General features: G+C 50.0%; 1 protein-coding gene across 8 annotated transcripts in view; it reads left to right on the top strand.

Moving 5' to 3' along the window:
- FAM172A (family with sequence similarity 172 member A) overlaps positions 1-14,849 on the top strand; it is a 298,225-nt gene that overhangs the window by 20,971 nt on the left and 262,405 nt on the right. For all 8 annotated transcript variants that reach the window (XM_033084694.1, XM_033084695.1, XM_033084699.1 and 5 more), the window contains exons 2-3: positions 9,992-10,117; positions 13,861-13,962. In XM_033084694.1, the coding sequence (XP_032940585.1) occupies positions 10,057-10,117; positions 13,861-13,962 (163 nt within the window). In that variant the 5' untranslated portion in view covers positions 9,992-10,056. The remainder of the gene's footprint in view (positions 1-9,991; positions 10,118-13,860; positions 13,963-14,849) is intronic.

Below are 14,849 nucleotides of genomic sequence, written 5' to 3'. Positions count from 1 at the left end.
CCGCGATGCTGGGTGGAGGTGGTGCTGTGGCTGCCAGGGGGAGGCGGGTCCACGGGGCCGTGGCTACCAGATGGAGGCGGATCCACGGGGCCGCGATGCCGCGACTGCCGGGTGGAGGTGGGACCGCGGCTGCCAGGTGGAGGCGGGGCCACAGCCAGCAACTGTGCCGGGGGAGCCGGCGGCAGATCCTTGCTGCAAAAAAAATGTGCACCTTATAGTCCGGTGTGCCTTATATGTGGGCAAAAGTTCGGAAATTTGCCGACACCCAGAAGTGCACCTTATAATCCGGTGCACCTTATAGTCGTGAAATTACTGTAATTTACAGCAAAATCATATACTGTGTTTTTTGTCACACTTCTGTCTACATTTGCGCAGTGAAGAATATTTTAAGTATGTTGAAATCTGTGTATGTGTGCTATATGTACGGGTATGATATGGTGTCTACTTTGATTTAAAAAATACAGCTGTTATGCCATCACAAGGTCTCTAGTCCAAACTTCTAATACCACTTTACAGCCAACAACATGAAATATTTGTATGTTCTCTTGTGTGCATTTTGACCATTTTTTCCTGCGTCTACCAGTTTCTGTAATTACATAAACAGGGGTATTATTCAGATGCAGTGTTACTGTCTCATAGTGAAACCATGAAACCAGAATATTTCTGTCAAATTATTTTAAATATTGCTGCGGATGGAGTTAAAAAGGCACAGAGTATATGTAAGATATTTTGTGTCAGAATTCTTAAGTTTTCATGCATAAGCAAGATACGTACAAGTAAATATACATAAACTTTTTGCTGTAACTATTTCTTCAGTTGAAAAAAGTAACTTGTGCATTAGGAGATATGCTTGTTGTATGTAGCTGATACAAAAAAAATACAGAGGGTTTTTCAAAAGACTCATTCAAGTAATTGTATGAATAACACATTTAAGACCATTAACACAATAAAAACAACACATTTAAAGTCAGTATTTATTACAAGAAACTTGATGGTATTCAGGAATTATGTGGTCAGTATATGCAACTGAGTATCACTGCAGTTTGAAATTAATGCCTGGAATAAACTGCAGTTCCTGCTTTCCTATATAGAAACACTCAGCTTCATAATTTTCCGCTGCTCATCAGTAGTGGATTTGGCCCTTCTCCGTCAAAAAACAGAAATCCAACTCTCTCAAGTACAGTAATTTCACGATTACAAGCCACACTTGATTATAAGCCACACCTCTGGGTGTTGGCAACGTTTAGGTCTTTGTCGATATATAAACTGCACCTGATTATAATCCGCACTTTTGCGTGCAGCAAAGTAATGAATTAGTAACAATCGCACCATTGTGGGTTTTACTGGCCATTGCTCAATTTGCAAACATTTTTCATGGGTCAGGGTAGCCTTTAAACGCAGCCTAAAAACTAAAAAAAATACAGAGAAAAATCACTCACTTTTATTAAACCTGCTGGCTCTGCTCTCGCCCAGGTGAGGGAGGGCGTGGCCCATGGGGTCGAGGGCAGTGGGGCCAGGTGGGCTGGGGACCTGCTGCCCCGGGCTGTCAGAGGCAGCGGGGGCCACAGGCGGGAAAGTTTCCTGGCGAGTGGCGGAGCCCCCCCGAAGCGCCATGCTGGCCCGCCCCGGTGCCAGGGTGGCCTTGGTACTGGGCAGGCCTTACTGGTTGCCGGCTGGGCCGGTGGCCTGCCCCAGGCGATGCGCAGGAGCGGGCGGCAGTGTGGAGCCCAGGCCTGCCAGTGTTGGGGGCTGTGAGCCTGGTGGAGCTGCTCGGAAGGGCCCCGCGGGAGGAGGTGCCGCTGCCCGGCTGCAAGTCCTGCTGCTGGGGACCAGGGAAGCAGTCCTGCTGCCCCCTCCTCCCCAGGGCCAGGGAAGCGGCCTCGTTGCTGTGCCTCCACGGGCCGGGGAAGCTCCTCGTCGTCCATCTCTTAGCCGCTCTGGATTACAAGCCACATTCTGTGTTTGGACCAAAATTTTAGTCAAAATGGTGCAGCCTATAATTGTGACATTACAGTAATTCCTTCTCTTTGCTAATTAAACAAGTATTATTGAGGGCTTAAAAAAAATTTCCTGTATTCACAGAAACAATGTATAGCATACTGTGTGCTTGTACCATCCTCATTATTATATCAGGTCCTCCATCCAGTGGCTGCTGTAACAGTTTTTTACTTTGTCAAAAAGAAATGTAAATTCTCTCAAAGCTAAACTTGGATTTATTTATTTTGATACTTTTAGCTTTGCAGTTGAGCTGTTGTCTACTCAGTGTCAGGGTCTTCATCTATTAAAGGAAGAAGAATGCTCTCCATGGCAGAGACGGGAATGACAAGACTTCCTGGTCTCTGCATTGATTTATCTGATCAGGGGTGGGGTCTCGTTGTCCAAGTTAAATCTGTTCTGATAGATTTTGTGTTTCTTCCCTTGGCTAACAACAAATCTTTGAGGACCTATATGTATTTTGTTAACTGCATTAATTTACTTATACCAAATTATGAATTTTCAAATGTTTTATAGGGAAAGCCACTCAACTTCATATGACTAGAGTACAGTAATTTCATGAGTATAAGGTGCATTGGAGTATAAGGTGCTCTTCTGGGTGTCGTCAAATTTCCGAGCTTTGTCCGTACATAAGGCACACCGGAGTATAAGGTGCACTTTTTTTTTTTTGGCAGCAAGCATCCACACGCAACAAAGTAACCAACTAGTAACAATTGCACCAGCCTTGCTGTCTTGGGTTACAATACAGGATGTGATCAAATTATCTATTCTATCACCATCTGTTGTGACCAGGTGGGGCAGTGATCCTTATCGCCGTGAGAGATACTCTGCTAATTGCTGGAGCAACTCTAAATGGGATAAAGTAATTTTATCAGTCACACAGTGAGACTCAATAGGCCATTAGCAGAAGATAACTCCCTGGAGGAAGGATGGGGGGTACAAAGATAAAGAACAATGCCCATCTGGTTTCAATGGATGGACCATTAGCAGAGTATCTCCCACAGAAATAAAGACTCACTGCCCCACCTAGTCACAACAGATAGTGATAGAATAGATACTTTGATCACATCCTGTATTGTTACCCAAGACACTTTGTCAGTGTTTGGGGTTTGTTTCTTTGTAGTACTGTATTTCTATCTTAATTTTCCTAGTAAAGAACTGTTGTTCCTAATTCCCATATCTTTGCTTGAGAGCCCCTTGATTTCAAAATTACAATAATTTGGAGGGAGGGGGTTTACATTCTCCTTTTCAAAGAGAGGCTCCTGCCTTTCCTAGCAGACACCTGTCCTCCAAACCAGGACACGTGCTGAGCTCTGCTGTCCCACGCAGTTCGACTCGCAGCTCACACTTCTGGGTTGGCAAATTTCCAAATTTTGTCTATATATAAGGCGCTCCGGAGTATAAGGTGCACTTCCTGGTTTGGACCAAAATTTTAGTCAAAAGGGTGTGCCTTATACGCGTGAAATTACTGTAATTTGAATCTGGGCTATTACAAAAGGCTATAATTATGATTTTTTTAGCACTTTGAATAATTTTAACTGAAATTGATTTCTTTTCTATATACTTTACTTGAATATACTGAAATTTACTAGAATATACTATTATGTAGAATATAGTTTATTTGTGCTGCAAATGTACAAACATTTGCAAATGTGCAAATGGACAAGATTTTGTATTTGGTAGTCTTTTTTCAACAGGCTGCTTGAAAGCAGCTGAGAAAAATATTTAATACCATACATGTGTGGGAATCAACATTTGAGTGACTTAATATTTGGATTGACAAATATTCTAGCATAGGCTAGAAAACGCACAAAAATTCTCAGTGGTTTTGCTGTTATTTTTGTGATTGCTTTTGTTACAAGTGGTGACTAAAGTCAAAAGACACACATTTTTAGCTGAATCATGTCATAATTTATGAAGTATGCAATAAAAACAGTGCTTTTGTCCTGTAATTGTATCTTTAAAGGCTCTTGTAGTGTATTGCTGTTTCTCATCAACTTTGTCTGAACAGCCTTTACAAAGGAAGGTGTCAAAATCTGCCATAGTTCCAGCTTGTAAAATGGAATTACTGAACTTTCTGCACCCCCAGGTTTAAAAAACCAAATCACAACAATCCCTCAAACCTGTTCCTTAGGTAATAACTAACAGCCCCTTAAATTGCTATATTACTCTTTTAATACAAGAAAATGCTTAATAGGTTTATCTATGTAGAATATAAAAGTACAGTAATTTCACAACCATAAGGTACACCGGACTATAAGCGCACCTCCAGGAGTTGGCAAATTTCGCAACTTTGTACATTATATAAGGCACACCGGACTATAAGGCACACTTTTTTTTGCAACAAAGATCCGCACCGTGTGCAACAAAGTAACTAATTAGTAATGGAATCCCGAGATCGTGGAGTTTACTGGCAGGTGCTCAATTTGCAAACATTTTTCAGAGATTGGTGTAGCCTTTAAACGCAGCCCCAGGTGCTCTCCCCGTGCTGCGGGCCCTGGCACTCCCACCTGCCCCCGGCACCGGCTGACGCGGCTCGCGGCTCCTGGCTACCACCGCGCGGCTGCGGGTCCCAGCTTCCCCTGCCCAGGGGCCGCAGCTGCTGTGGGCCCAGGCACTCCTGCCCGGCGCTGGCTGCCGTAGCTCGGCTTGTGGCTTGGCCACTGCAGCCGCTGCCGGCTCCATCCCGCCGCGCCCAGGCTACTGGCGCCCGGGCCACAGCTGTCCGGCTTCTCATTCCCCCCGCGCCTGGGCCGTGGCTGGCGCCGCTCGGCTTCTCATTCCCCTTGTGCCGGGGCCAGGGCTGGCTTCTCACTGCCTCCCCGCGTGGCTCCTGCCAGCTGCGGCTGCCTGCTCCCGCCCCACTTGTGTCTCAGCACTCCTGTGGCACCGCCCCCGCTTTGCGGCTCACACTTCCGGGTTTGCAAATTTCACAACTTTGTACATTATGTAAGGCACACAGGACTATAAGGCGCATTTCCGGGTTCGGGGAGAAATTTTAGTCAAAAGGCCTTTTATAGTTGTGAAATTACTATAGTCTTTATTATGCTAAGTTTATTTTTTTTCTGCTGTCTATACAATGAACTGCTGTTACTTAAACCATTCTGGGGTTCTTTCTTGCAGGTCTGAGTGTTAGCGAGCCAGTAGTACAGTTGGTGAATCCTGTTACTATTTTGACAGATTACAATAGAGACAGAGTTCATGCCAGTTCATCAATGATAAAGTACAGTAATTTCACGACTATAAGGCGCACCCTTTTGACTAAAATTTTACCCTGAACCCGGAAGTGCGCCTTATAGTCCGGTGCGCCTTATCTGATGTGCAAAGTTCGGAAATTTGCAAACCCGGAAGTGAGAGCTGCGAGCTGCGGGGCGAGCCGGCAGGGCCGCGGCTGCTGGGTGTAGGCGGGGCCACGGGGCTGCAGCCGCCGGGTGGAGGCGGGGCCGAAGGGCCGGGACTGCCGGGTGCCCACGGGGCCAGGACTGCCGGCTGCCTGCGGGGCCGGGGCTGTTGACTGGAGGCGGGGCTGCGGGACCGGGGCCACTGGGTGGAGGCGAGGCTGGGGCTGCTGGGTGCCTTCGGGACCGGGGCTTCCGGGTGCCTGTGGGGCTGCGGGACTGGGGCCACTGGGTGTCCGTGGGAGTGGGGCTTCCGGGTGCCTGCAGGACTGAGGCTACTGGGTGCCTGCCTGGCCGGGGCTGCTGGGTGCCCGCGGGATGGGGGCTGCTGGGTGCCTGCAGGACCGGGGCTGCTAGGTGCCCGCGGGGCCATGGGACTGGGGCTACTGGGTGCCCGCGGGGCTGCACACCGGGGCTGCTGGGTGCCCACGGGGCTGTGGGACCGGGGCTGCTGGGTGCCCGCGGGGCCATGGGACCGGGGCTGCTGGGTGCCTACCCGACTGGGGTTGCTGGGAGCCTGCGGGACCGGGGCTACTGGGTGCCCACGGGGCCCCGGCTTCCAGGTGCCTGGAGGACCGGGGCTGCTGGGTGCCCGCGGGGCCATGGGACCGGGGCTTCCAGGTGCCTGCGGGACCGGGGCTGCTGGGTGCCCGCGGGGCTGTGGGACAGGGGCTTCCAGGTGCCTGCGGGACCAGGGCTTCCAGGTGCCTGCGGGGCCATGGGACCGGGGCTGCTGGGTGCCCGCCGGGCTGCGAGGCCGGGGCTCCTGGCTGGAGGCGGGATCGCGGCTGCTGGGTGCCCGCGGGGCCATGGGACCGGAGCTGCTGGGTGCCCGTGGGGCTGTGGGACAGGGGCTTCCAGGTGCCTGCGGGACCAGGGCTTCCAGGTGCCTGCGGGGCCGCGGGACCGGGGCTGCTGGGTGCCCGTGGGAGCGGGGCTTCCAGTTGCCTGCGGGGCCGTGGGACCGGAGCTGCTGGGTGCCCGTGGGAGCGGGGCTTCCAGGTGCCTGCGGGGCCACGGGGCCGGGGCTGCTGGGTGCCTGCCCGACTGGGGCTGCTGGGTACCCGCGGGGCCGCGGCTTCCAGGTTCCGGCAGCACCGGGGCTGCTGGGTGCCTGCGGGGCTGGGGCTGCTGGGTGCCCGCGGGGCCACGACTTCCAGGTTCCGGCAGCACCGAGGCTGCTGGGTGCCTGCAGGACCGGGGCTGCTGGGTGCCCGCGGGGCCATGGGACCGGGGCTGCTGGGTGCCTGCAGGACTGGGCCTACTGGGTGCCCACGGGGCCGTGGCTTCCAGGTGCCTGGAGGACCGGGGCTGCTGGGTGCCCATGGGGCTGCGAGGCTGGGGCTCCTGGCTGGAGGCGGGGTCGGGGCTGCTGGGTGCCCGCGGGGCTGCGAGGCCGGGGCTCCTGGCTGGAGGCGGGGTCGGGGCTGCTGGGTGCCCGCGGGGCCATGGGACCGGGGCTACTGGGTGCCCGTGGGAGCGGGGCTTCCAGGTGCCTGCGGGGCCGCGGGGCCGGGGCTGCTGGGTGCCTGCCCGACTGGGGCTGCTGGGTGCCCGCGGGGCCGCGGCTTCCAGGTTCCGGCAGCACCGGGGCTGCTGGGTGCCTGCGGGACCGGGGCTGCTGGGTGCCCGCGGGGCTGCGAGGCCGGGGCTCCTGACTGGAGGCGGGGTCGGGGCTGCTGGGTGCCCGCGGGGCCATGGGACCGGGGCTGCTGGGTGCCCGTGGGAGCGGGGCTTCCAGGTGCCTGCGGGGCCGCGGGAACGGAGCTGCTGGGTGCCCGTGGGAGCGGGGCTTCCAGGTGCCTGCGGGGCCACGGGGCCGGGACTGCTGGGTGCCTGCGGGGCTGCGGCCGCTGAGTGCCTGCAGGACCCAGGCTGCTGGGTGCCCGCGGGGCTGCGAGACCGGGGCTGCTGGCTGGAGGCAGGGTCGGGGCTGCTGGGTGCCCGTGGGGCCATGGGACCGGGGCTGCTGGGTGCCCGCGGGGCCGCACACCAGGGCTGCTGGCTGCCCGCGGGGCTGCGGGACAGGGGCTTCCAGGTGCCTGTGGGACCGGGGCTGCTGGGTGCCCGCGGGGCTGCGGGACTGGGGCTTCCAGGTGCCTGCGGGGCCACGGGACCGGGGCTTCCAGGTGCCTGCGGGACCGGGACTGCTGGGTGCCCGCGGGGCCACGGGATCGGGGCTGCTGGGTGCCTGCGGGGCCGCGGGACAGGGGCTGCTGGGTGCCTGCAGAACCGGGGCTTCCAGATGCCTGCAGGGCCATGGGGCCGAGGCTGCTGGGTGCCCGTGGGGCCGCGGGACCGGGGCTGCTGGGTGCCGGCAGCACCGGGGCTTCCAGGTGCCCGTGGGGCCACGGGACAGGGGCTGCTGAGTGGAGGCAAGGCCGGGGCTTCCTGGTGCCCGCGGGACTGGGGCTGCTGGGGGCCTGCGGGGCTGCGAGGCCGGGGCTCCTGGCTGGAGGCGGGGTCGGGCTTGCCGGGTGGAGGCGGGGCCACAGTGCCGCGGCAGCCGGATGGAGGCGGGGCCTCGTCCAGCAAACACGCGGGGGGAGCTGGGGGTGGAGCCTCGCTGCAAAAAAAAAAAGTGCACCCTATAGTCCGGTGCGCCTTATCTGATCTACAAAGTTGCGAATTTTGCCGACTCCTGGGGGTGCGCCTTATAGTCCAGTGCGCCTTATGGTCGTGAAATTACTGTACATGATGGAGAAGAATAAAGCAAGTTGGTTATGACTGACAGATAAAACAAAGAACCAAAAAACTATTAAGGGAATAAGAATTCAGTGCACTAAAGTCTTTTTATTGAGAAGGAAGAAGCAATTGTGATTTGGTAGTTCACTCCATGGTGTCAGACTCAAGATGAAAGTATGTGGATTTAAATGTCTGGGTTGCCTTCTGTGCAGTAGGAGAAATCTGGAAATAAATTCTGTATGTAAAGTCTTGCCTTGAATACACTGAGATTTGTTCTGTAGCTGGACAAATATAGCTTATATTTCAACACATTTACAATATAAATGCATTTCAATACCAATACCGTATGGTGGAAATCACAGTGACTTAAAATTGGGTGCTTCATGTATCTTTACTAAAACAAAACTACAGTAAATTCATGAATACAAGCTGCACTGAGTATAAGCCGCATCTCTGGGTGTTGGCAAATATTTCGTTTTTTGTCCATAAATAAGCCGCACCCGAGTATAAGCCGCTCTGTCGTTCGCAGCGAGGACGCGTGTGCAACAAAGTTGCCAAATAGTAACAGAACGGCGTCAGGGCAGGGTTTACTGGCTCAGCTCGGGCTGTGCAGGCTCGGCCCGCTCGGGGCTGCCAACGGGGCCAGGTAGCCCAACCCAGCACTGCTCGGTCACCACGACCCGGTGCTGCCATGGGCTCCCCGCTGCCTCCCAGAGCTGCGGCAGTGGTGGCCCGGGTCCCCCGCCGCCTCCCAGAGCCGTGGCAGTGGCGGCCCGGGTCCCCCCCCTCCTCCCCGGGCCACGGCAATGGCAACGCGGGTCCCCTGCCGCCTCCCAGAGCCGCGGCAGTGGCGGCCTGGGTCCCCCACTGCCTCCCAGAGCCGCGGCAGTTGCAGCCCGAATCCACCCCCTCCTCCCCGGGCCGCAGCAATGGCAACGCGGGTCCCCTGCCGCCTCCCAGAGCCGCGGCAGTGGCGGCCTGGGTCCCCCACTGCCTCCCAGAGCTGCGGCAGTGGTGGCCCGGGTCCCCCGCCGCCTCCCAGAGCCGTGGCAGTGGCGGCCCGGGTCCCCCCCCTCCTCCCCGGGCCACGGCAATGGCAACGCGGGTCCCCTGCCGCCTCCCAGAGCCGCGGCAGTGGCGGCCTGGGTCCCCCACTGCCTCCCAGAGCCGCGGCAGTTGCGGCCCGAATCCACCCCCTCCTCCCCGGGCCGCAGCAATGGCGGCGCAGGGCCTCCCCGTCTCTCCCCCGGGCTGTGGCACAGGAGGGAAGGAAAGAACTCTCCCTTCTCTCTCCCCACCCCCCATGCTGCCTGCAGGCAGCCAGGCTCCACCTACGGTGTAACAGAGTAACAATTTGTAACAATCGCAAAATGCCAACTTTGCAGCTGCTCGGCTCGGCACTCTGGCTGGCACTTCTGAGGTTGTAAATGTCAGAAAATTATTCACATATTAGCTGCTCCTGAGTATTAGCCGCATTTCTGGTTTAGGAGCAAAATCTTAGTCAAATTGGTGTGGCTTGTATTCGTGAAATTACTGTATATAGAGTAGTAATGACAACAAAGCAGAGTTAATTATTGAAGAAAATCCATAAAGATTGTGGAAGTTCTGTTGATTGTATTTTTTCTTGTATCTTCTATTTTTGATTTGCAAGTGTTGCACTTCTGTAAAAGACTTATTGTTTACTGATGCTGCATTAGAAATATAAATGTAGTTTTGATTAGGTAGAAGTCCTTTTAGGATTAAGGAGGGGTTTTGTTCATTCTTGAGAACTTGAATCTGTAACTAAACTTTGTCAGACTTTGGGATTAAAATACTCATATTTTTTTATTTTGGTGATGTAAGCAGTAGCAGACAGAAGGTGTTGAAGGAGAAGTCAGAAAATTTATTAATTTCTACCTCTTGTTCTCTTTCAGATCGTTGTTTGAATATTAATCTACATTTACCTCAGTATTTCAAAGTCTGTTGATAGTTTGGATAAATGATGGCTCAACTCCAACAAGGAGGTCCAGATGAAAAAGAGAAGACCACTGCATTAAAGGGTATGAGTCTTTTTTGCCTTTTTTTACACATTTAACATTTTGGAAATGATTGTTACGGAAAGGAAAATAATGGGATATAGTTATGAGTTAGAGCTTGAGAATTACAATACTAGAAGAGGCTTATTTCACCTGTGCTAATGCTTATTGTCTAATGGCGTGTCCATTTATCAGTATTTTCATAAGATGGTATAAAACATAAGATGGTATGTGGTAAGTAGTAACAGAATAAACTATTCCTTGCTTTTTACAATTTTCATAATTCTCATTTTTTAGAAAGTTGTCTGGTGCTTTTGTGTTCTTAGTTTTCAGAAGTTTTGATTTAATTTGTATGATGCTTTTGTTTTATGGTTATACAACCATATTACAGTTTTTAAAAATCTCTTGGACTAGAATGCTAGAAGGGAGGAGGATTTGAGGACGTTGATTTCCATATTGGTTTTATGAAGTTCCCTTTGTACGTTTTAAAAAATAAACGTATCTAAATGACTTAGGGGGAAAAATTAAATTACATAAATGGCATGTTTTAGGTAGTAGCTTTCAACTTTGGAAGTGGAAGAAGTTGGTTAGACCCACAAGTCAACAAAATGTTGATTTGATTGTGTTGTATCACACTGTTGTGTTCTAAATTGTCTTTCAAAGGAGAAAAAACAACATGTCTTGCCACCCCAGTGTACATCTTGGATTTCTATCAAAGTATTGTTAGAAAGTGGTGCTTCAGTTTATGTGATGATAGATGATGTTCCTTCAGTTGGAATTGAGTCTTTGTGAAGTATTTAGTTATAGCCTATGTAGTGCTTTCATCAAACTTTCTGCCAATTCTGTCCAGTTGGTATCTTTCAAGGAAGTTATAGTTCAGGTTTTGAAGTAAAACTCCCATGGCATTAATTTGATTCTCATTAAGGATCAGTGTCACTGATGTGATGAGTGATTTTCCATTTAGTTGTAGAAGGTCTCCTGGAGATCACTCAGTTTTCAGCTCTGTTATCTATCTCAAATTGAGTTGGAAACTCCGAGACCTTAGGTGAGAATGGTAGATCAGATTTTGAAAGAACCACCAAGTTTAGATAATTTTAGATAATTTTAATTTGAAAAGTTGCACAAGAGTAAAGTGGCCATGTCAGTGGTTGCAGCTCAGAACAGGTGCAATCGTCCTTAGTGACTGATGAAAGCTGTAAATCATGACAATACATACTGCAAATAAGCATAATATACTTCATATACTATGGTCCTTGGTACTCAAGAGATTTATATTTTATTGTATAGATCACACTAAGAAGGTACAGAAGTGAAATTTAATTTAGGGATATGGTGTGACTGGAGTCTTCACTAAGGAGAGAAAGATGTGCTGTTTGCTACCTTGATTTTTATCAAGAGGAAGAAAGGACATGCTTTTTATATCCTGTTGTGGGAGACTTCTTTGACTTCTTTTCTTTTTCCGTATCCTTTGGTTGAGAGCCAAAGGAATTTCCACAGAACTTCAAAGGACAGTGCACAAGAACAAACACATGATTTCTTGCATGAATTGCATTTCATAAGAGTTGCTATTAAACAGATGTGATGTAAAAGTGAGCTGTGGCTGGGAAAGCCAGATTTAGAGTCATCCAGTCAGTATCTGGTGTTATGTAGACGTTTAGATACCACAGAGATACTCAGAAACTGTAGTACTTTTTGGAAAGATGTTGAATTTCAGCAATCACACCAGATGGCATTTGATCCTCCAGCTTTTTTGCCCAGTGGAGTCACTCAGAAGGAAGAGTTGGTGACAGTCATGGATGCTGAAATAAATATAAAGTGAAGTTGAAGAGCTGTAGAAGAGCAGGTCAAGGAACTCTCAAGAATGCTGAAGATAATTTTCAGTACATTTAAAACAGTAGAAATGTCAAAGTGTTGAATGTGTCACTCCTAAACTTAGGTGGGTAGCCTACTGGCAACAAGACCAAGCAAAAAGAGTGGTACAAAATATAAAAATAATTGTTTTAAGTGATACAGAGATGGAAACATAATTAATGTCAAATGGATGAATTTGTTGAAATTCTGCTGAATTGTTTCTTGATGTTAATTTATAATCAGAAAATGTTAGAAGTGTAACACTGTGTTGTGTGGGTGATACGCAATGAGGAGAGATCATTGTACACATAATAACTGTGTTTGCGGTAATTGGTAGATGTAAAGATGTCCCTGTAAGTTTGCCTCTGATTAAATGTAATTCCTTAAATCTAGGGTAAAGAATGTAGATTATGCTAGTTTTAGTGTACTTGCATTAGTGACTGTAGGTTGCACCAAGCCCTACAGTCCTGATCTGAAAAGGGTGTTTATACCATGGCTTGCTATGAAATGGATGGGAGTTGTCTCTGCCTTGAGAGCTATTAAAGGAGGTGGTTGAGGGAAGGATTCAGGTCTAACAGTCTGGGTATCAGAGGAGAGGCTGAGGATTAGTGTGGTCACACAGCTGGTAAATGCCAGTGAGTTGATGTGCATCAGATGATTTGAACTCCTCCAGAATGCAGTCAAGACTCTATCAATGATTTGAAACTGAAGTGAGAGAACTTTTATTTTAAAACTGTGATGCATTCCCCAAAGACTTTCTTTCTAATACTGACGTAGTGAATACACAGTAATTTCATGACTATAAGGCGTACCCTTTTGACTAAAATTTTCCCCCAAACCCGGAAGTGCGCCTTATAGTCCGGTGCGCCTTATCTGATGGACAAAGTTCAGAAATTTGCCTACCCAGAAGTGAGAGCTGTGAGCCGCGGGGGGAGCCAGCAGGGCCATGGCTGCCAGGTGGAGGTGGGGCGGAGCGGCGGCGGGCACACCCCGGCCCCATGGAGGCGAGACAACCCTCCACAGACACGCCCCGGCCCCGTGCAGGCGGGACGGCCCCTCCACAGACACGCCCCGGCCCCGTGCAGGCGAGACGGCCCTTCCAGAGGCACCCCCCAGCCCCGTGGAGGGGCACGGAGGGGCGGCGGGCATAGCCCGGCCCTGGAGAGGCAGCACGGAGGGGCAGCGACCACAGCCCGGCCCCGGAGAGGCGGCATGGAGGGGCGGCAGCCACAACCCGGCCCCAGAGGGGCGGCACAGAGGGGCGGCAGCCATAGCCTGGCCCCGGTGAGGCAGCATGGAGGGGCGGCGGCCATAGCCCGGCCCCGGAGAGGCGGCACGGAGCAGTGATGGGCTTGCCCTGGCCCCGCCGGGTACAGGCAGGCCTGGGGGCCCGAGGCACCCCTCCTGCCAGGTACAGGCAGGCCCAGGGGCCAATGGCTACCGGGTTGAGGTGGGGCCTCGTCCAGCAACTGCACGGGGGAAGCTGGGGGTGGAGCCTCGCTGCAAAAAAAAAGTGCGCCTTATAGTCCGGTGTGCCTTATATGATCTACAAAGTTGCGAATTTTGCCGACTCCCTGGGGGTGCACTTTATAGTCCGGTGCGCCTTATGGTTGTGAAATTACTGTAGTTGAAACAAAATTGATATGTCTTTGGTGACTTCCCTGTCTCTGGACATTTTTAGATTAGCACAGAGATAAATAGGTGGCTAAATAAATAAATAAACGAGTATACGGACAATGAAGTCCAACTTCTAAACCTTGAAGAAGATTTCCCATAACAGTGTCCTATGTTTAGCAATATTTGCATAATCTTCTGCCTGTAAGATCTACAAATCTCTGCAAACACATTTTGTCAGTGTTACAAGGGAAATAAAAGACAGACCATGCATTATGTATTTTTTTCTTTTCCTTTTTTAGATTTATTATCTAGAATAGACTTGGATGAACTAATGAAAAAAGATGAACCACCACTTGAATTTCCTGATACTTTGGAAGGATTTGAGTACATTTTTAATGAAAGTAAGTCATATGTGCTTTGTGAAGACTATACTTAGAATAGTGTTGAGAGGTTATCAGAAGTTGAATTACACCTTATAAGTCCCTATTAAAATTTCATACTTTCCTGTTAGGAATAGAATTTTAAACTTTAGTCCTCATAGACTTGTAAATCTAAAACCTGTGTTTATTTCATACAATTATCACAAAAAATCCCTCATTTCATGCAGTGTTGTGGAGTTGTACTGAACCTACTTCATGACTTCCTGTTTTTGTTACACAAGTGTTAATACAAAAATTCTGAAAGTAATTCTGTAGCATTTAAAAATCACAATTAAAGATTGGTCACTCATTTAAAGAATGTTTTATTTCCTGATTAATTTTTGTGGCTACAGAAGAAGTTGTTTTTCAGATAATATTGTCCCATCTATTCCATTAATACCAATAGGAAAACACCTATGTATGTTGATGGAAGAATGGGGAATGTGATAGACTGTCTCTTCTGGTGTGGAACATAATTTTGCATTGCAGCCAAGTGTGTGATGACAGCAAGTGCTTCCAGCTAGCTCAATCTCTGTGTTAAACGACTAAGTATTTATAATTTCCAGTGCATGCATTTTGAAATCCAGGTGAGAAATGAACCTCTGAGATTAAGTAATACCAGACTGCAGGAAGGGACTCTTTCAAGATAGTTTAAAACCTGTAAAACAAGTGGGAATGTTTACAATTTTACTTCTTTGTAGTACCGTTTTCTTTGCTCTGTGAACAGAGGAACTTCAGTTTCTAAATCTACCTGTTTTACATCTTCCACTTTTAAAGAAAAAAAAGAGCTTTCCTTTAAATGATAGTCATTTATGCAATACTTAGCTTTTTAATACCCTGATGGCTTTCACAGAGAGGTACTTAGAGAC

The sequence above is a fragment of the Catharus ustulatus genome, chromosome Z (genome assembly GCF_009819885.2).
Source record: "Catharus ustulatus isolate bCatUst1 chromosome Z, bCatUst1.pri.v2, whole genome shotgun sequence".
Classification (NCBI taxonomy): domain Eukaryota; kingdom Metazoa; phylum Chordata; class Aves; order Passeriformes; family Turdidae; genus Catharus; species Catharus ustulatus.
The sequence above is the reverse complement of the archived record's forward strand: the minus strand, read 5'-3'. Positions and strand labels throughout refer to the sequence as shown.